Here is a 21,909-nt window from a genome sequence, read left to right on the forward strand (position 1 = left end):
AAGTAAATAAAAAATGAAATTATTTATTCCCATTCATTGGTAACTTTGACCAGGGACAGAAAACATGACTGACTAGAAGCCACACAAACAAATGGGGTTTGGTAATAATAGTAACTTCTACAGAGCTGCTGTTACCTCAAAGACTGAACTATGATCTAATTTACCTCAAACATTTTTTGTCCTCTCTTACCATGTTGTAACACAGAACACTATTAAGCTTTGCTGATTACAATGGAGACTTTGCTCTTCAAGTGAAATAGCTGGGATTTATTTTCTTAACCTGAGCTTGATATGTCCAGTGTTCAGGCTGTTTTGTCACTGTGGTAATATTTTCAACTTTGTGCAAACATTTGTTAACAGAAGAACAGCATGTAATGATCTCCTTGGCGATGGCAAAAGGTTTTGAAGCAAGCTCACCAATAGCTTACAAGGTGGAGGAGCATTAGTCTGTCACCGCAAGCACAAAGAAATACTTCTTTATCTACATTTGGGATAAATCCTTTCAACGTGACAACAGTCAGAAGATCCATCAAAACAGCAGTCACATTCTAATGACTGCCTCTTAAACTTTTTGAATGCTGAGCAGCTCCGCTAGTAGCTAAATAGCAACCTACGTCATTGCCACTCTCCCAACATGGCAATAAACATTTGCAGTTTATTTTGGCATGTGATAAATACACAGAATTGAAGAAAGACTGTGTAAGTCTCATGCACAAAGAAAATCCACAAACCTAAATCTGTTTCTGAAGGAACTGGTGATAAAATAAACAATAACTAATATGCTAAATAGCATTTGTTTTTAATAGTAAGTGGTTTTCTATGATCCTTCCTCTACTGTGTATAGTGCATCACTGTACACTGATGGGCCAGGGTATAAACATATTATTATTATTATTATTATTATTATTATTATTATTAAACATGGGAATTAATGCTCATATGATCAAATATCAAATCAGTGAAGTGTTTCTCCAGGACACAATTTATGAATTTACACATGGCAAATATTAAATACTGCATACATACCTATGTATTTCCATATTATTATATACCACAGATCTAAATACGTTGAAGTAAAAATGTTGAGTGCTTAAAACTATTTCATGAATGTCTTTTCTTTTTATTAAAGGTGTTTCTACCAAGAGATTGCCCTTCACACTGGCTAAAAAGACTGGTTCATCCACATTTGCATGACTAAGTCACACGTTTGAAGGCTTCAGGTGTTCGTGTCGCAATGAAAATAAAACAGAAATATGTTGTTTTGACACTTCACCATGACCATCGCTGCCAGAGAAGTTTGGATTACAACAGAGGTATGAGACTTCTTGGAAACTGGCCATTTTATGTACACCTCCCTGTGTGGCTGGAAATCTGAGTGTCCATCAACATTCTTCCAGCACAGCTCCATCCATATTCAACAAGCACCTGCTTGCTTTGCAGAATGGAATGATGTTGCAGCGTAATGAAGCTGGGGAAAGCGGGAGAGGTTGTGGCAGATACAGTCTGCCAAGTATAAGACGACACAGGCTACATACAGTGGTGCCTCGCAAGACGAAATTAATCCGTTCCGTGAGGCTCTTCGTATAGCGGTTTTTTCGTCTTGCAAAGCAAGCCCATTGACAGCTTAGCGGATTAGCGCTATTAGCGGTTTAGCGGCTTTTAGCGGATCAGCTGATAAGCGGCTTAGGAAAGGGGGGGGGAGGGAAAAACCCCCACAGGAACTCGCAAGACATTTTCGTCTTGCGAAGCAAGCCCATAGGGAAATTCATTTTGCGAAGCGCCTCCAAAACGGAAAACCCTTTCGTCTAGCGGGTTTTCCGTCTTGCGAGGCGTTCGTCTTGTGGGGCACCACTGTACATTTCCAAAGTATTCCGCAGCACGCATAGATAGTTTACAGCAAGTTAGTAATGAGATCGGTCTTTCCTTGGACCTACATGCTGAGAGAGGCACCCACGTGGGTTCCTTTGCTGGGGGGGGGGGGGTTAAAATAAATAAATCAGATGCCAGTCTTTTGATCAGGATGGAAGACCTCTTTTCTTCCACTGTCATCTCATAACAACAACAACCAAAAACCTAACAAGATTAATCAGCTAAAGTGAACTTGTGAGTGAATAGAAATTATAAGCAATGCCACTTTTCCCAACAATTAAATGAGCTGGAAATACTACTCTTGGCAAGTTAATATTCCTCATGAAGCCCTTTATGTTTCTTTTTACCTCTAGAATTGGTAAGAAGAAGTCTTCTTTTGCCAAAATCAAGTACCACAATGTGGCTATGTCCGTCATAAAACATCTCAGCTGTAATATCATCTGTGGTCGTTGGCTGCAAAATGAACTACTGAATGAATGCAGTATTTTTATTTTTTTGCCTAAGCTGAAGGTGCTGAGTATGCCCAACAAATGGGCTGATAGGAATCCCAAGCATGCATTTAAAGAAATCCAATTCAACTCTCTCGTCATGATTTTTAAAAAAGGAATGCGATGTGAATTAAGCTTAAACACATTTACTGTTCTAGCACCCAACAAATTTCAATATCTGCTGTTGTGAATAAGCTCCCAACCGATTACTCCAATGCAAATGTGAACCTTAAAAAGATTCCCTATTACTGCCACACAGTATATATACTACAACAGGTCTATTTGTAGGGAAGGACATAAGTGAAATATCAATGTAGACTTCTAAATGAAAACAACCACCACCAAATACTCATGTTACAAAAGTATTTTTTGTTATGGACCAATATAGTTTGATCATAGATTATGTAACTACTCTAACTATATATTAGGTAAAGGTAAAGGTACCCCTGACTGTTAGGTCCAGTCACAGACGACTCTGGGGTTGCGACGCTCATCTCGCTTTACTGGCCGAAGGAGCCAACGTTTGTCCGCAGACAGTTTTTCTGGGTCATGTGGCCAGGATGACTAAGCCGCTTCTGGCAAAAACAGAGCAGCGCATAGAAACGCTGTTTACCTTCCCGCCAGAGTGGTACCTATTTATCTACTTGCACTTGACATGCTTTTGAACTGTTAGGTGGGCAGGAGCTGGGACCAAACAACGGGAGCTCACCCTCTCGTGGGGATTCAAACTGCTGACCTTCCAATCGGCAAGCCAAAGGCTCTGTGGTTTAGACCACAGCGCCACCCGAGTCCCTTTTAACTATGTATTAAGCTACACATAAAACAATCCTACTAATTTTAGCAAAGCCACATTTTCCCCTATTGTTTCCAATAAAAGGGCTGGAAGCCATGGATAAATAAATTTCAAAACTAACACGTCATGTTAAAATTAAAATGCTATACATACAAGAAGCTTACCGGGGGTGGGGGGGCAGAATTCTAAACAGAGCAATGCCTTTCAGGTCTCCATGTACAGTGGTACCTCAGGTTAAGTACTTAATTCGTTCCAGAGGTCCGTTCTTAACATGAAACTGTTCTTAACCTGAAGCACCACTTTAGCTAATGGGGCCTCCTGCTGCCGCTGCGCTGCCGGAACACTATTTCTGTTCTCATCCTAAAGCAAAGTTCTTAACCTGAAGCACTATTTCTGGGTTAGCGGAGTCTGTAACCTGAAGTGTATGTAACCTGAAGCGTATGTAACCTGAGGTACCACTGTAGATACAAGGTCAATTAACTTACAGGGCAAGGCTGTTCCTGACACTTTGTCCAACTTTGTTTGAAAATTGCTTCCTCTTTATTGTGAGATTTTAGGTATTTTTAATCTCTAATTTTTAGTGTGGGCATCTCTATTTGCCAGGCTTGTAGTCTTATCTAAAGCTTTAAATTTCAGATTTTTTTTTTTTAAAAAAACACATTTCTGCATGCTAACTATTCTAGTCTCATTTGTTTTTTCTATATTTAAGTCAACCAAGAGCCTCTGTATGAAATATTCTCCTGTGCATTCCCTGATGCCTCAGACGTTCAGCTTGCCAAAGAATTGAAGTCTAGTGCTCAAAAAAGAATAAGCAGATCTCCACTGCATATTTTTGGCTGAATGCGCTCTTGAAAGATAAACCTAGAAAGATTAAATTAGAGATTTCAGTTCCTAGTTAGACACACTGTGACCTTTCCATTCCGCCACACAATCTGTTATTGTGGTGATACATTTCTGTCATTCCTACCCCCCCTTCCCTGATGGCTGGGTAAGGAATCCCTGGACTGTGTGTACTATCCTGGATTCTTCCACCCAAGAGGCAGTTGTATTTGTTTTCCTCCAGCTTCTTTCCTTCAACTCCCACATTATATGACCCACATGAAATTCAGAGAACCCACAAGAGGGGATGGATGCAGTATGTGTGTGTGTGTCTGTGGGGGGGGAATATCTGTGTTTCAAGGTAGCCAGAAGCTAGGAAATGGAGCAAGATACAGCATTTGTAATTCAGGAAAAGATGTGAAAGAAAGAAAGAAAGAAAGAAAGAAAGGAAGGAAGGAAGGAAGGAAGGAAGGAAGGAAGGGAGGGAGGGAGGGGTTGCTTGAATCAGCTTTTGCAGCAAGTAAAACCTACTATTGTGCGGAACAGTTTCTTTTTCTTTTGCTGGGGATAGTGAAATACAAAATCTTAATTCAAAGTATATGCAAAATTTTAAAGAAAAATAAGGATAACGTGCAATGAATGCAGGGTATTATTGAGATGATTTTAAAAGTCTTTTGTCAAAGCACCACTCACAAACAGCATACTGAAAACACACACACACTCTCTTTCACACACTCTCTCTCAAATTCTGTGGGCCTCCAAGATCACCAAACCTAAAGAAAAAACCCCATGAAAACTTGTCACCAACAGACATCAAACCACACTTTCCTAGTTGTTACCTGATGGCATCCAATTCAGTTGCTGCCTTACACTCTCTGACACCACCACCGTACGATGTTGGTATCTGATACATGCTTAACACCTGCCCTACCAAAGCTGACCCTCAATGAACCTGCTATGTGATCCCAAGTCTCAGTTGCTTCATGCACCAAACTGGCACTTTACTGCAATCTTTTTCTGTTGAGCGTGTTCCTGTCCTATATTAACATGTAACTTCATTCATACTTGTTGTTCTCCTGGCCTTAATGCAGGGGGAGTTAACCAAGATCTGGCTATTTCTTTGAACGAGCTCAGACACTGGAAAGCGCTCATCTTTTACTTGGTGCATCCCTCTTCCCTATGAACACTAAAGTATTGAGAGTCAGAGTCACTTCACAGGGAGGCCCACAAACGGTTGTTGGGTTTGGATGGTTCTTCCTACTAAAAAATGGGACACAGTACGCAAATCAGGCTCTTTTGTATACATACGTGTAGATATCCACACATACAGATATCCACGCAAAGTGTTACTTTAGGTGTGTGCTGGCTGGGTGAACACTGACTGCTTCTCCATATAAGGACCAACATCACCCATTAACTATATATACAGTGGTGCCTCGCAAGACAAAAAGAATCTGTTCCGCGATTCTCTTCGTCTAGCGGTTTTTTCGTCTTGCGAAGCAAGCCCATTGACGGCTTAGTGGATTAGTGATATTAGTGGCTTAGCGGCTTTTAGCGGCTTATCGGATAAGCGGCTTAGAAAAAGGGGGGAAAAAGGGAAAAAAACTCGCAGGAACTCGCAAGACATTTTCGTCTTGCAAAGCAAGCCCATAGGAAATTCGTTTTGTGAAGCACCTCCAAAACGGAAAACTCTTTCGTCTAGCGAGTTTTCCGTCTTGCGAGGCATTCGTCTTGCGGGGCACCACTGTACTGGGCCAAAATTATTATCATTTCTATGCAAAGATCCAGCCATTGCTTATCGGATGGCTCTTTAATTTTTGACTGATTATGGGATCATGAGCATGATGAGACTAGATTCAAGCTAGGTAATTCAGAGACACATGCACTGTATTTGCCATTGGAGAGGATGGCTGTTTCCACCTGCTTAGCCCTGAGAGCCTCCATAAGGGAGCCGCTTGCAGAAGAACTCTGTGTAGACTTTCTAACCTTTTCAGGCATAAATGACAGGAGCGGAGGATGCTTGTCAGACACTAATGTCATCAGGTATGGGGCCGCTTTTGAACATGAAGTTATTTGATATTTTATTTGACCCATTGGTGGGCTTCATACTCCCTTAATTTTTTATCTCTGTTGATTTGTGTGTGTTAATGTTGTACTAAGGGCATTATGGACTGTTATTGTACTACAGTAGTGATACTGTTTTCTATGTGAAGTGATTTGCGCAAAGATGAATTTCTGGGAATATGTGGTATATTGACTCTGTCTAGTTAGAAGCCTGTTAAACTCATTGAACTGAGTTATTAGCATACAAAACCAACATTCATTGGCAATTCTGAAATAAAAACTAATAGGTGCTCAAAAATACTGATGACATCCAGATGCTAGAACAAATTGCCGATAAAAATCACAACATCTGGACCATCATTGAATCGGCAATGATCAATTAAGCAATGCAGAACGCTCAAATCCTGCACAGAACACATAGTACATTTTAGTTTAATAAGTGCAAAGTTGTAGTTAAATCCAGTGAGACCTAGGCACATTTATGTTATAAAATCAGTTCTGTTTAATCCTCATCCAGATTTTTATATCTAACAGCATCCTTTTAAACTGGGTGCGGATTGAAAGGATAAAGCCTAATTTCCAAAGGAGGTTCTGCATTGCTTCAAAAAGCCAGGGCAGAAAATACATTTGGGCAAGTTCTCTCTCTTCCTTCTCTGTCGGTCAAGATTATTTCCAGTTCTTTCTTTGGAACAACAACCTCTCTGCATCTTCTTCCATTTCCTCTAAAGCTTGCATCTTAACTACATATTGCAAAGCACAATAGAACTAGTCTGCTTTTATAGTTAAGGACTGCAACTTTATGATTGGCTTCACCATTAAAACGGCACACATCCCTACAGGAACAGATACAAAAATAAAGTATATAGAGATCTGACATTAACTTCCAAGAGATGACTGTAACAAATACAGGGTGTGTGTTGCGGCACAAGGGAGCCAAAATTAAGCCATCTCCCGTGTCCCTTCAAAGAACCATCATATAAAAAGGCAGACCAGGCAGTGAGGAAGGGAGAGAATTATTATTTTTTAAAGCCAATACAATTTTTGTCTATTACCACCGCTGGAGAAGAGAAGTGAGGTGCATTCAACATAGGAAGGACTGCAGCTCAGTGAAAGAACCTGCTTTATAGGCCAGCGGCAATACTTGATTCAACAGTACCTCAGGCTGGTTATGTACCTGAACAGGTAGAAGCCTACCTTCCTGGTCAAATGTACCACTTACCAACACAACTATCACCTTATACATGAAATAAATAAATAATCTGTACTGAGCTTCAGTTTACTGGCTTTCATTCAATACATCGCATGTTCTAAACAGAAGTTCAACGCTTCCCCAACCTCTCAATTTTGCATCCCAAAACTGTTTAGTATTTTCACCAGATTCTAATGGACAGGATCTAAAAGCCTCCTTTGCCTTCTGATGAAATCTGTGCAGTCTCAGAATGAAGGTTTGTATTGGTCCTGAAACCTGCACTATTCCGTTGCAGTAAACTTGGGGCATTTGTAAGCTTAAAGACTGCAAAACTGTCAAAATTAATCTGGGTAGAAGTCATTTAGTATAGAGATGAATTCACATGTGTTTATATACAAATTACAACATCGTGCATGTCCGAAAGCCATGATGAGTAAGATGAGCTTTCATGTGTCACCAGTGAAGGTTTGGAAGGATAGTAGTTAAAATGGCACAAAGCAGTTGTCATTTATCAGCTCAGGGAAAGCATATCCAGAGAAGATAAATTACCAAAAGGATTATGAACACAGGGGATGCCATCAGGCTTAGGAACATTTGAAAGAAAATAACGCCATGACAGAAAGTTGAGCTCCACTACGTGTAAGTCCTGGGTTAAACAATAAAAAAGTACAACTTGGCAACGTTCCCAATGGAAAAACCTGTTGAACAACAACAACAAAAACTTCACTTGAAAGAAAATGCCCTATATTGATTAATATGCTTACACAAGCAGATATTTCTATAAGCTCCAATTCTAAGCACTCTGAGATGCTTATAATAGCTCTAATCCATGGGAAGTAAATGTGCGTAGAATCAAGGTGCTAGCGGTAAAAACAATTGAAAGTAGACACATAAACAAAGATATCACCAGCATTACAGACCACCATGGAGATATTAAAACTTGTAAAGTGTCTCACAACTACGTCAGTCCCATAGTAGCAACTTTTCTAAACATTTTCTCATACAGGATTCCATTTTTCATTCCATTTACCAATTATCTGTAAGCATGCACAAGGAGTTAGCTAGCATAAATGAGGGAGGGCAACCGATAATACTGTTTCATTTTTTTCTGCGAGTCAACAAGCGCCCAGTTGTGACAGATCAGAGAACAGAATTACCACCACATCAAGTTCAGAAAACAACAAATGCACAATTCACAATTCTTTTAAATATTCTCATAATCACTCTATATAACCTGGAGACATCAACACCAGCAAACATTGGTTATTGCTGCAACTGACCATAAATTTTTAAGTTTCTACAGCAGGGTGCAACATCCCAGTACCACTGCCAAGATTTAAAACGTTTTTGGAGTTAAACTAAAACATGTATAAGATGAGTCATTGTGGCAGCAGAATATGTACTGTAGGAAATAAAAGCTCATTTACAAGTGGGAGAAACATACTCACACTTCATTGGCAGTAATTTATGGAACTTCCGCTCCAGTAAACATAATATTTAAAATTCTGGAAAATGTGTCTGTTTTCACTGCTGTTTTTATTCACAGATCTAGGATGACATTACAGAACAGTCCTTATGGTTGTAGCGTTTCTTTAAATTGTTTTTAAAATTATCATCCAGCTTTTATGAACTGCCATGGCTTTGCTTAAGATCAGAGTAAAGAGGGGAGCAAATTTTCCCAAGGAAGACTAAACTGAACAGGTTATACAAACACATGCACCATTACTTCAGTTAATTGGCCCAGAGTTTGTTTTTTCCAAATAGAATTCCAGCTTTTAATTCTTTGTAGGCTCTACAATTCACTTCCGGGGCTCCCATTTAGCTCTACAGGACAAAATAAATGGGCTGCAATTGGGAATGCTCTGGAGGAGAGACAATAACCCACTTCAGCAAGCACAGATTTAACCCTAATTCCAATGTTGTCCCCCAACTTGAGTACACATCTTTACTTGGTTTGTTATAGGTGCATTGCTGCCACTCACTGTCACACAAAAAGCCAGTGCGGTGTGTGGTGGCGAAAAAGGGCAGGGAGGGGAGAGGAAAGAAAACAGAGAAATAATGTGTGCCATCCTAAATTCCTTGAAGGAAAATCAAGATTAAAATGTAGTTTAAAACACACACACACACACACACACACACACACACACACACAGTGTTGTTATTGGAGATGCCTCTATGTTCTTGATACCAGGAGGGTGGAAGAGCCAACTCTATTCATAAAAAACCCATGTCCCTGCAATATACAGGAATTCACTCTGACCCTTTGTCTGTTCCACGTATCATAATGATGGACATGTTACTAGGGTAATATAAACACACAGCTAAAAGAGTAACATAAACATAGTTATTGAGAATAGACAAGGGTTAATCATGCTGCTATTATATACCATCAGAAGTTTCAAGTTTTGTTTTAAATAGCATTTCAAGGGCTATGAAAAGTAACTTAAATCACCACTAGGATGCATTGTATATACTGTATTTTTCGGCCCATAGGGCGCACCTAGTTTTTGGGGGGGGAAATAAAGAAAAAAAAATTTATTCCCCACCTAGCTAGAGCTTCCCCCGCGGGAGGGCTCCCGCGGCTTGCGCAGAGCTACCCGAAGCCCGGGCATGACTGCTCAGCGCGCCAGGGCTTCGGGGTGCAGGCAGCTCTCCGCAAGCCGTGGGAGCCCAGCAGGAACTCCCGCGGGCTCCCAAGGCTTGCGGATAGCGCACCAACCCCTCTCGCTCTCCAGGCTTCAGCGAAAGCCTGCATTCGCCCCTTAGGACGCATACACATTTCCCCTTCATTTTTGGAGGGGAAAAAGTGCGTCCCATAGGGCGAAAAATACGGTAATAGGGAATACTACATAAGAATATATAGAAATTGAGTGGTATCCAGTTAAATGGTTCCACTAGCACAAGGACTTTTAGTTGTATAATGGAATTTCTCTATCTTGTCTTCTTCTCATGTGCACCCCATAAATCTACTCCAGAAGGCTAGAAAACCCCCATAGCAGATTTAGAGGGTACACGGGGACATTCCATTGTGTAGCTAAAAGTCCTTGTGCTAGCAGAACTGTTTAGCTGTATACCGCCCTATGTTCAAAAATATATATGCTCACAACTTGAGGTTAACTTTTAAAATTTCAAGTGCTCCAGTTAGTTTTACCATGAGGGTAGTATATAACTGTCCTGTGTCTTTTACTGATTTATTATCTGAATCAATCAAAAATAAAATAAAGAAATCACCAAGACTAACTGTTTTTAACCAGCAGGTCACACACATTTCTGTGGCTGGACAGGGCATATTTCATCCATCTATGTCTCCTTAGGCTCAGAAGTAAACTGAGCTTCAACAGTCTTATCTTCAAACATATTATTATTTTTTTGGCAAAAGTTGAAGAAACAGGCACATTAGCTAGAAACATAGCTTGATGCTATTTTAAACACCATAACCGCCTTCTAATTTAGTCATTTTAAAATCATGGGATACTCACAGGTCCTGCAACATCACAAGACGTACAACCTGGTATCTACTGAAATCGTCTTGTTTCCACTCTGGTTAAGCAGGGAGCCATCCTAACTTTTTCTGAAGTCGTAAATTGTTAAGTTTTGAAATGTCCATCTGTCCACGTCAAAATATGTATTTTAAAATGAAGATAAAACACTTCAAGTCCAACTGTGTCTTTTGCCATTAGAAGAACAATTCATCACAGTTTATCCTAGATCAGAACACATTTTTCCTTAAAACATAAAAACAAAAAGCTCACTAATTAAGAATCTGTCTGTATGTAGTATGCAATGCTAGTACTATTCAGGAGTAGACCCACTGAAGTTAATGACATGGCTAACTTAGGTTCATTTAATTTCAATTGCTCTACTCTCGAGTAGGACTTAGCCGGATACAGCCAAATAACTCTGCCCTCCCTTTTTGCACCTCTGTTAAAATGGCTAATCTGTTTCAAGATTGCTCAGCCTGCCTATGCAGAAGCATGCCTCAGATTTAGAAGGTACAGTGGTACCTTGGGTTAAGTACTTAAATTCGTTCCGGAGGTCCGTACTTAACCTGAAACTGTTCTTAACCTGAAGCACCACTTTAGCTAATGGGGCCTCCTGCTGCCGCTGCGCAATTTCTGTTCTCATCCTGAAGCAAAGTTCTTAACCTGAAGCACTATTTCTGGGTTAGTGGAGTCTGTAACCTGAAGCGTATGTAACCTGAAGCGTATGTAACCCGAAGTGCCACTGTACTGGTTTTAACAATGTGTTTGGTGTTGGTGCCCAATTGATTAGCCACCAAAGATAATACAGTGGTGCCCCGCAAGACGAACGCCTCGCAAGACGGAAAACCCGCTAGACGAAAGGGTTTTCCGTTTGGAGGCGCTTCGCAAAACGAATTTCCCTATGGGCTTGCTTCGCAAGACGAAAATGTCTTGCGAGTTCCTGCGGTTTTCCCCCCCTCCCCCCTTTTTCTAAGCCGCTAAGCCGCTTATCAGCTGATCCGCTAAGCCGCTAAGCCATCAATGGGCTTGCTTCGCAAGATGAAAAAACCGCTAGACTAAGAGAATCGCGGAACGGATTCTTTTCGTCTTGCGAGGCACCACTGTATTGGCGAGTCTCCAACTTCTAAGTTAATATACAGTACATACATGAGGGGCATCTTTCCTGTGTAAAACATTCTGCAAAGGAGACCATTCTGCAGGTGCCATAGCAATCAGTTATCACCAGGAGAGAGCCCTCTCAATACAGACACCCCAATCACAGAACTCTCTCTCTAGAGCTGCTTATCTGGTGCCTAGAATGAAAAGTTTTAAGTGTCAGCCATTTGCACACACATTTAGTTGATTTTCGCCATTTGATGCCATGTTGATGCTGTTCCCTTCATTGTTTTATTATCTTTTTCTCTAAGCCACTTTGAAAACTGATTTGAAATTACAGGAGGGGAGGGGGTGAGTTAAATAAATATAATAAATAAATGCTTCCTTTTGTTTTTTGCAGGTCAAGTTTTTGCCCCACTGCTTTTTAATAAGCCTTTGTTTTCCTTTTTAAAATAGCAGTTGGTGAAGCTTGCCTTGGATTAAAGCCAGGGCCAAAAGCTCAACCCTCTGGATTCTAAGGTCATTCTTTAGAGAGGAAGCGTTAAACACCACTCTTTTAAAGAAGAGAGATGCAAAGACTTTATGCCAAATCCTGGTACTGTTGCATTTTGGGTTCTTTGTCCATCTGTATGCAAATGTGTTGCCAAAGTGGTAGCTACTCTGAGTCATAAGCCAGTGTGAAAGCAAGTCATCTTATACCTCTTAAGCAATAAAAAAACCCAAAACCACAGCAGTGCTAGGGAGTTCTGACTGCAGAATACACATCCTTGAATTTGTGACAGTGTGACTTCCAAGCCTCCCAAGATATACGCTTATAGACACAGTACTATAATATATTTTCTCAAGTCAGTTTTCCTTACTGTCAAGGGCAAAAAAACCCACAAAAGGAGGTAGGGACAGCTTTATTTGTGGAGATATTTTCCATAATTGTTGCCCAAAGAAATTGTTAAAGCAAAACCAAAGCAAAGCAAAGCGACAGGTTCCAGCTACAGACACTAGACATTATGGAACATTGAGGCAAAGCCAGGTCAGAGGTTTATGCTCCTTCTGCACTATTGCCGAAAATTTCTATGCTGCATTGATGTCCCATTAATAATAGTCGAAAGGGTCTCTTTTTGTCGAAAAGTCAAATGCCACTTTATTGTAGAATGAAGGTAGGATAGCCAGCAGGTATCACTATTTTCAGACTGCATGGATTTTTCTTTAACTTTTAGATTCAGGATCAGACTATTTCACAAATAAATGGAGGCTTATGGAGGCAGTTTAAGAGTATATCTCCTGCAATAGTTAGTATGCAGGCTGAGACCCTACCTGCCTGCGGACTGTCTCGCTAGAGTGGTGCATGCTCTGGTTATCTCCTGCTTGGACTACTGCAATGTGCTCTATGTGGGGCTACCTTTGAAGGTGACCCAGAAACTACAACTAATCCAGAATGTGGCAGCTATACTGGTGACTGGGAGCGGCCCACCAAGAACACATAACACCGGTCTTGGTACATTGGCTCCCAGTATGCTTCCAAGCACAATTCATAGTATTGGTGCTGACCTTTAAAGCCCTAAACGGCCTCGGCCCAGTATACCTGAAGGAGTGTCTCCATCCCCATCGTTCTGCCTGGACACTGAGGTCCAGCACTGAGGGCCTTCTGGCGGTTCCGTCACTGCGAGAAGCGGAGTTACAGGGAACCAGGCAGAGGGCCTTCTCAATAGTGGCGCCCACCCTGTGGAACGCCTTCCCATCAGATGTTAAGGAAATAAAGAACTATCTGACTTTTAGAAGACATCTGAAGGCAGCCTTGTTTAGGGAAGTTTTTAATGTCTGATATTTTATTGTATTTTTAATATTTTGCTGGAAGCTGCCCAGAGTGGCTGGGGAAACCCAGTCAGATGGGTGGGTTATAAATAAATAAATTGTTGTTGTTGTTGTTGTTGTTGTTGTTGTTGTTGTTGTTGTTGTTGTTGTTGTTGTTAACGATCTCCTATTTAAATTTTTATGTGGTTTTAATTGTATATATGTATAATTGTTGTAAACAGCTCTGATAATTTTAATGGAATTGTGGTATACTGGTATTTTAAAGAAATAAATAAATGTTAAGTACAGTAGTCCAGTGATAGTCCATAAGGCATACTATCCAAACAGGATTATAACAATTATAGATGCTTAGGAAGTTGAGGTAGTTTTAATCTCTTTTAGCATGTTAACTTTTGCCTGTTTTAAAATACTGTTGTAAATTTTTCTTGATTGTCTTCTTTTATTTTTGAAGGGTCCCCCCCATAAAGTGGTGTATAAATTTTATAAAATAAATAAATGAAGATAAAAAATAAACAGCATACTTAAAAGTCTGCCCACAGTTTCCAACATAGTTTTACAAGTACAGCGGACCGTTGTGTTACGTTACCTTTGGGTAACGTAACTTTCGGGTTGCGAACGTGGCAAACCCGTAAGTGTATACTTCCGGGTTTCGCCACACATGCATGTGCAGAAGTGCTTTCTGCGTGTCCGCAGAAACGGCGCCTAATGTTGTGGACTTTTGGGGGTACGTAAGGCACCCCGGAACGAATTAAGTTCATATCCGGTGGGTCCACTGTATTCTGAAGTTCTAAGAAAATATTCCATATGACAATGCTACCTCTTTTTGTTGGGGTCTGTGACACATTTGTAACCTATAAAGTATACATGTTTAAATGCACTGCTACAGCTGAACACACATTGTGGAGCTTGATAATTCATGAAGTGGTCAACAGCTTGGATTGAAACGTGTTTAGCGCATGCAGGACAGCACTTCCAGTTGCACAAAGGAGGAAGAGTCCCATGATTTACACCAGATCTCCCACCCATCTGCAGCCCTCTGTGCCATACCTTGCTCAAGCGTCTCCCAACCCCAGGATTGCCTTTTTGGGGTGGTTCTGGGGTAGTATGTTTCCTATTAATAATTTGCTGGCTAAGAATTTATTTTTCCTAATTAGTGTTTGCCTTACGTTGCCTTACACCTTACATCAACAGATATTTTCCTTTTCTGGAACTTGTGATTCACCTTAAGCAATAGTATTTGCAATTGCATAAACACAGAGAACACAGCTTTTCCGGCTGATGTAAGCGATCAATTGCTTCAGAAAAAGACAAGATTCTATAACTAAAAGGAGCAGATTTTAAAATCTATGTTTGAGTTTTAAAATATGCAGAGTTACTGTTCAATTATGATGCTAATTTTGTTTCTGTTTTATAAACAGGTATTGGACTAAGAAACTGATTTATTAGTCACCAGAATAAAGTTATAATAATTGCACTGACTAGAAAATTAGGTGTTAGTTACACTCTTCATCACACGGTTTGCCAGAGGCATTTCTTAACTGCCAGTCAGGCTAGGCAACATTCCATATACTTTGTATAAACAAATATGTTTGGAAGTTTCAGATTATACCAACATTGGTAACTAGGGCTTGGTTAGCAACAATACACTTTTGTTTTTTTGATCAGTCCTGAACATCCGAAGTACGTGCTCATACAAAGAAATGTTATTTATTGATTTGGCTGCATGTTACATCCAATCCCGTTGAATCAGGATGGCTTAAAATAATTAACACTTCCTTTCCCTGTGGTTCTGCCCTCTCCCCTCCATATCTTCCACAGATCAATTATCTTCATCAATGAAGCAAACTTGCAACAATATTTCATGCCTCCCGCTCCATTCTTTTAAATCGGGGGTGGGGAACCACCAGTCTGTGAGACTGTTTCAGAATGAAAAATTATAGTGTATTAAGATAGATTATAAGGATAAAATAAGGAGGGAAAGGATTTGCTGAAATATTTAACTGAATTAGAATACAAAAAAGGGAGGTGGGAGGAGGTCAAGGAAACAAGCAAATGAAAGATATATTATGTGTAGGTTTGATGTGTTTTTTTGCTTTTGTTTTTCCTTTTTCCTTGATCTTTTTTTCTTTGTATGGTATTCTTTTTTCCTATTGTGATAACTGTTTTGTTTTTTGTTTAAATTGGTGTTTTTCTGTTTTATCTGTAACCTTTAAAACCTTAATAAATATTATTATTTTTAAAAAAGAGACTGTTTCAGCCTAGTCACATCCACCTGTCCTATATTGGACATCCTACATGGGAGCAGGTTGGCTGAAAGGTGCACCACAGGCACTATTAATCGATAGTGCCTGAAAAGCCTCTTGCACGCTGCTCCCCAAGGGCTTTGTGAACGTGAAGTGCAGGGCTTGCAAAGCACTTTGAACTGCACTTCCCAAACACCTGACAGCTCGTTGATTGAGCAGTGCTTTGCAAATGCAAAACACTCAAGGAGCTACTGAGTGTTTGGGACTTGCTGTGCAAAGGGCTTTTATGCTCAGCACTTCCCAATCACCAAGCACAGGGCTTGAAAACCTCCTTCCACTGCGCCTCCCGAGTGCCCAGCAACCAGTGCATTGTTCGACATTTGGAAAGCGCTGTGCATAATGTCACCTGACATTATGATGATTGACAGGTGGTGATTTCACTCAGAGTAGGCCCATTGAAACGGACGTGGGTGGCACTGTGGGTTAAACCACAGAGCCTAGGACTTGCCGATCAGAAGGTTGGCGGTTCGAATCCCCGTGACGGGGTGAGCTCCCATTGCTTGGTCCCAGCTCCTGTCAACTTAGCAGTTCGAAAGCATGTCAAAAGTGCAAGTAGATAAATAGGTACCACTCTGGCGGGAAGGTAAATGGCGTTTCCGTGCGCTGCTCTGGTTCACCAGAAGCGGCTTAGTAATGCTGGCCACATGACCCGGAAGCTGTACGCCGGCTCCCTCGGCCAGTAAAGCGAGATGAGCGCCGCAACCCCAGAGTCGTTCACAACTGGACCTAATGGTCAGGGGCCCCTTTACCTTTAGGCCCACTGAAATTAATACGCATGATCTACTCTGAAGAAAATTTAATGGTATATACTCCCTTGTAAGCAGCAGGTGGCAGAAGCAGGAACCAGAGCAAAGTTTGCTTTTTTAAAAAAAATATTTGTTTCACTAATACCGGGTGGTTACTTTAACATTAGACATTCTCAGAATTTACCCATTTCAATAGGCCTACTCAAGAGTATGATTTTGATATCACCCACTGTAATTTTGAAGGCACCACATGCTTAAAATGTTTCCAAAGTGGTATTTGCTCATGCAGTGTGGCTTCTCCTTCTTCTTCGCTCCCCTGCAGCCAGCTCACCAGTCAGATTTGTTTGTCTGTGTGTGTGTGTGCTCGCGCCACAGGGGAAGGGTGCTGGAAGAGGGAAAGGAGAAAGTGGAAGTCGTGATGCGCCAGGGGATTTCTATTGTGCAACTGTGTAGTCATTGATGTCAGTCATTGTTTGCTAACTTGTTTCATTTTCCCCATACATTCATATCTTAAAATAATTTAGAGCATAGGTATCCCAAAGACCCATGGTCATGCGGGAGTGGGATATGTTTGATAAAAGTCAGCAAAAATACAAGGTTAATCCAGAAGTGCTTTGTTTAATGATAAAATGACTACAGATTTTTTTTTAATGGACAATTTGCTAAAAACCAAAGTACGTATAAGCATCTTTCCCAGAAATGCTGAATTCAAGTTTAATAATATATTAACAACCTTATATGCCATAATTTTATTTTGACCTAATTCAGTTGAGACATCCTAATCATTAATTTATACTCTTTACTGCTTTATATGCAAGAAAATCAAATAAGACATGTCACACTTTAGAAAGAGACCAGAGACCAAAAACATATTAGTATATATTCTTTAAAAAAGAAGCTTACTGATATAAAAAGCTTTCACATAAGCACAAAACTGTCATTAACATCTGTCATAAAATTTCAAAATGGATTTACTTTCACATCAAAAGCCAAGTGATGTTAGTCAGTAATAAAAGATGCTACACTTTTATGTCACCACTTGCAGTCTTATGAAAATCTCATGACAAATATGAAAATGACCGACAATAAACCAAGACTGTCTGCCAAGTTCTTTCTCAAGAGAAGAGAAGTGTTCAATAGCATGACTGCTGTGTCAAAAGCTGTAGCACATATTTTATCGTAACACTGATATAACAGCCTTATGAATGAAGCAATAAGTGACTTCTGACTTCCTATCTGGTAAGAATTTCCAGCTGGCAAGCTGAGTGAGAAAAGGGGCTCTAAGGTTGAAGGAGCTAAGAACAAGGAGCCATGAGGTTGAATGACTAAAAGAGTGGGACAGAGACAGCAGTTAACTACCTAAAAAAGGTTGTTATGCAGACAAATTAACAGAATGTCCATATTGCCAATAAACAGAATGTTCCACAGCTTAGCACGGAGAGCCAAAGGAAATCTCTAATCTTTGCTAATGGATTCAAGATGCCAATAAAGACAACAACTACCAAACTACAGTTCAGGCAAATATACATTCGTTGGGAAGTTTACTTTTTTCTGCTAACTTTTCAAATGGTTTACTAGAAACTTGGCTTTTCCAATTCTTCGCTCCCAATAACAATTTACACTAGTTAGCTTGTCAGAGATTTAAATATGACAGCCTGGACAGGATGAAAGGAAAAGCTCAAGCTGTCAAGCACAGTGACACCTCTGAACAAGTAGTTTGAAACCAGAAACCTCAACTTTATTTGTACAAATGTTTTAAGTCTCTTTTTAAATAAATGTGAAAGGAAAACGAAAGGTGAACGTACTTACTGTTCTAAAAGCTGCTCATGTTTTCCTAAAGCATCTTTTTCAGCTGCAATAGCTCTTTCTCTCTCAGTCACAGCATTATCTCTGGCTTCTCTTAAATTTCTGAAATTCAAAAGTGTTTCAGAGTAAATGTTCCTTTTATTCTCTAGTATATTTTCACAAGTTATGGTACTGATCTAGTTTTTCTGTAACTGAGCTCCAACAGGGGAAAATCTGGTTATGTGCATACATTTTTCTTTCCATTCTTCATCCACCAATTCCCTCAAAATTTCACAGAAACTTGTGTATGTATTTAGATAGAATACAGTGGTGCCTTGGGTTACATACGCTTCAGGATACATACACTTCAGGTTACAGACTCCGCTAACACAGAAATAGTACCTCAGGTTAAGAACTTTGCTTCAGGATGAGAACAGAAATCGCGTGGCGGCAGCATGAGGCCGCATTAGCTAAAGTGGTGCTTCAGGTTAAGAACAATTTCAGGTTAAGTACGGACCTCCGGAACGAATTAAGTACTTAACCTGAGGTACCACTGTACTAGCTTATTAATTCCATTTATGAATCACTTCCTATGAAATATCTCAAAAAGATTAACAACACCATCAACAATAAAAATCATACAACTTCATTACTTATATAAAAACCAATTCCAATCTAATGCAGATACAAACTGGGATTAAAGATCTCCACTTAGAAGGCTTGTTGAAAGGGTAGGTGCAATTGCAACAGATCTGTCAGAGAGCAGAACTTTGCAGGGGTGTAGGAAAGGAAACTCACAAGGAGCTCAGGGACAGGGAAGCAATGATATTTTGGTAGTAGTAACTGGAAAGACCTAGCATCTAAAAGCTGAGAAGCAGAATGGTAAGGTCTTCAAGATAAGACAAGTTAACATCAGGGAACTATAGCAATAAAGGATAGGGGATAGATAGGAAGTACCTGGAGGAAGGCTATATGAAAAAGGGAAATGGTAAAATAGTTGGAAACTGTGGACAAGAAGGGTGGAGAGAAACCACAAACAGGGTCTAGCAAGTGTACTGTGAAGCCACAAGTGGGCAAAGGAGGCCAAAGAGATGGATTTGGTCCCAAGTCACAATGTGGAATTGCTGTGCGGACCACATCCTTGTCCATCTAGGCTAGCATTTTCTTGCCAGGATAGGAAAGAAACCGCCCCCTCCTGTTTTCTGGAGTCAAATGTGTGTGCTTGTGTGTAATATATATGAAGGTTCCATTTACCTAACATAATTAGCATCAACTGATAATACACTGATATCATGTGCGAACATATCCAACATATTTTTTAAACCACCCAAGGCAGGGGCCATCACCACATTTTCCTCAAGTCCTTGCTGGAACAACTCTAACCAGGCAGGCAGACAACTTCAATCTATACAGTGGTACCTCAGGTTAAGTACTTAATTCATTCCGGAGGTCCGTTCTTAACCTGAAACTGTTCTTAACCTGAAGCACCACTTTAGCTAATGGGGCCTCCTGCTGCTGCCGCGCCACCGGAGCACGATTTCTGTCTCATCCTGAAGCAAAGTTCTGAACCTGAAGCACTATTTCTGGGTTAGCGGAGTCTGTAACCTGAAGCGTATGTAACCCGAGGTACCACTGTACTGTACAAAATATGTCATATGACCTATGATATAGAAATCCTTGTACAGGTAGACAATGTGTTTTTTTCCTTTAAACAAATCCACATATAACAGATACTTCCTTTTATATACTCTGTATTTACTAGGGCTGACTTGGAATTGGGGTGTGCGTGTGTGTGTGTGTGTGTGTGAATTTTAGACATTTTTTATAACTCTGTAGCGTCACTTGGACCTGAGATTCATTTTATGGTATTCTGGATTGCATATTTCAGTACAGTGGTGCCTCGCAAGACGAAATTAATCCGTTCCGTGAGGCTCTTCATATAGCGGTTTTTTCGTCTTGCGAAGCAAGCCCATTGACAGCTTAGCGGATTAGCGCTATTAGCGGTTTAGCGGCTTTTAGCGGATCAGCTGATAAGCGGCTTAAGGCTTAGGAAAAGGGGGGGGGAGGGAAAAAACCCCGCAGGAACTCGCAAGACATTTTCGTCTTGCGAAGCAAGCCCATAGGGAAATTCATTTTGCGAAGCGCCTCCAAAAAGGAAAACCCTTTCGTCTAGCGGGTTTTCCGTCTTGCGAGGCGTTCGTCTTGCGGGGCACCACTGTACAGTGGCCCCTGCCCTGTGGAGCACACTCACCACTGAGGTCAAATCGGCAACCAACATAGGTTGTCAAGCATCTAATAAAATATAAACAATTTTTCTAGACGGTATAAACAATTAGGCGTTTTTGCTTTGTTTAGGATTGTGGTACTTATTTTAATATATGCCACTGTGGTACCATTTTGGTGTTTAGTGGCTTATACCCTTGCCTGATAACTAAATACCCCCCCCCCCAAGAGTAGGTAATAATAATACAATTGCAATCCCCTTACTCACTCGGGTGCCAGCTAGACTAATATTCTGAGACTATAGTGCTGGTTGGTTGAAAGTGGCTACTAAACCTAATTCAGCGTGAGGGCAATGCAATTCAGGATGAATTACCCTCAATCAGAATAAACTTCACTTGTTTTCCGTGATGCCATCACACTGCCAAATTTGATTGGCTGATTGAAGAACATACTGTTCCCAGAATGAAGGCTGAAATGGTAAAGCTTATCAAAGCTACTGAAAAACCCCTTTCATGCTAAAATATTTGTATCACAGCCCTACTATTTTTAGTTCTTCCTAATTTGAGACCCAAGCTTTGTTAAGGCCTAGCTCCTATATTAAATTTATGCTCAGAATATCAAATATTCACCTATTTTATGAATATGTGTTTTAACGTGGCAGTTGTACAGAGATTTCAACTTTGAAGTTTCATTGTTTCTTTTGAGGAGGAGAAATGCTGCATTAACAATTGCTATTTTTAGATCAAAAAGCAGCTCTCATTTAGCTATAAGGCTTTTAAACTTGAAACACTAGGCTCAATTCTCACATTACTTTTTGATGTGGGTGCTGCTTCACAAAGTGACTTTACCATATCATTGTCATGTGGTAAATATTTCATGCGAATGCTGTTTATTCTGATGTGGTATGCTAGATGTCATCGTGTAAAATAATAATCAAATGAAACATTTCATGACAATTATGTTTTAGATCCACCTTCTCCATTCTGGCACCCCCCCAGATGTTTTATTGCATCATCCCTGACCACTGGCCATGATTGGGGGGATGTTCACCCTCATCCCAAACACCGCCTCACTGATTTTCACTTATTAACATCCCTTGCCTATAATACAGAAAATTTAAAGTGGTGCAGATTTATGAAACTACTACAAGATGAAAAAGTCAGACTCTGTTGCCTTATGTACAAATGTTGTACAGGCCTTCAAATACCATTTCATGAGGGGAATTTTCCTAACCATTTACCATT

At 40.3% G+C, this 21,909-nt stretch overlaps 1 protein-coding gene across 1 annotated transcript in view; it reads right to left on the reverse strand.

Annotated features, from left to right (window-relative positions):
• Window positions 1–21,909, reverse strand: part of PIBF1 (progesterone immunomodulatory binding factor 1) — an 85,652-nt gene that overhangs the window by 45,993 nt on the left and 17,750 nt on the right. The window contains exon 10 of the mRNA XM_081858104.1: window positions 18,467–18,565. Within this exon, the coding sequence (XP_081714230.1) occupies window positions 18,467–18,565 (99 nt within the window). The remainder of the gene's footprint in view (window positions 1–18,466; window positions 18,566–21,909) is intronic.

This window comes from Podarcis erhardii, assembly GCF_964252035.2.
Source record: "Podarcis erhardii genome assembly, chromosome: 4".
Taxonomy (NCBI): domain Eukaryota; kingdom Metazoa; phylum Chordata; class Lepidosauria; order Squamata; family Lacertidae; genus Podarcis; species Podarcis erhardii.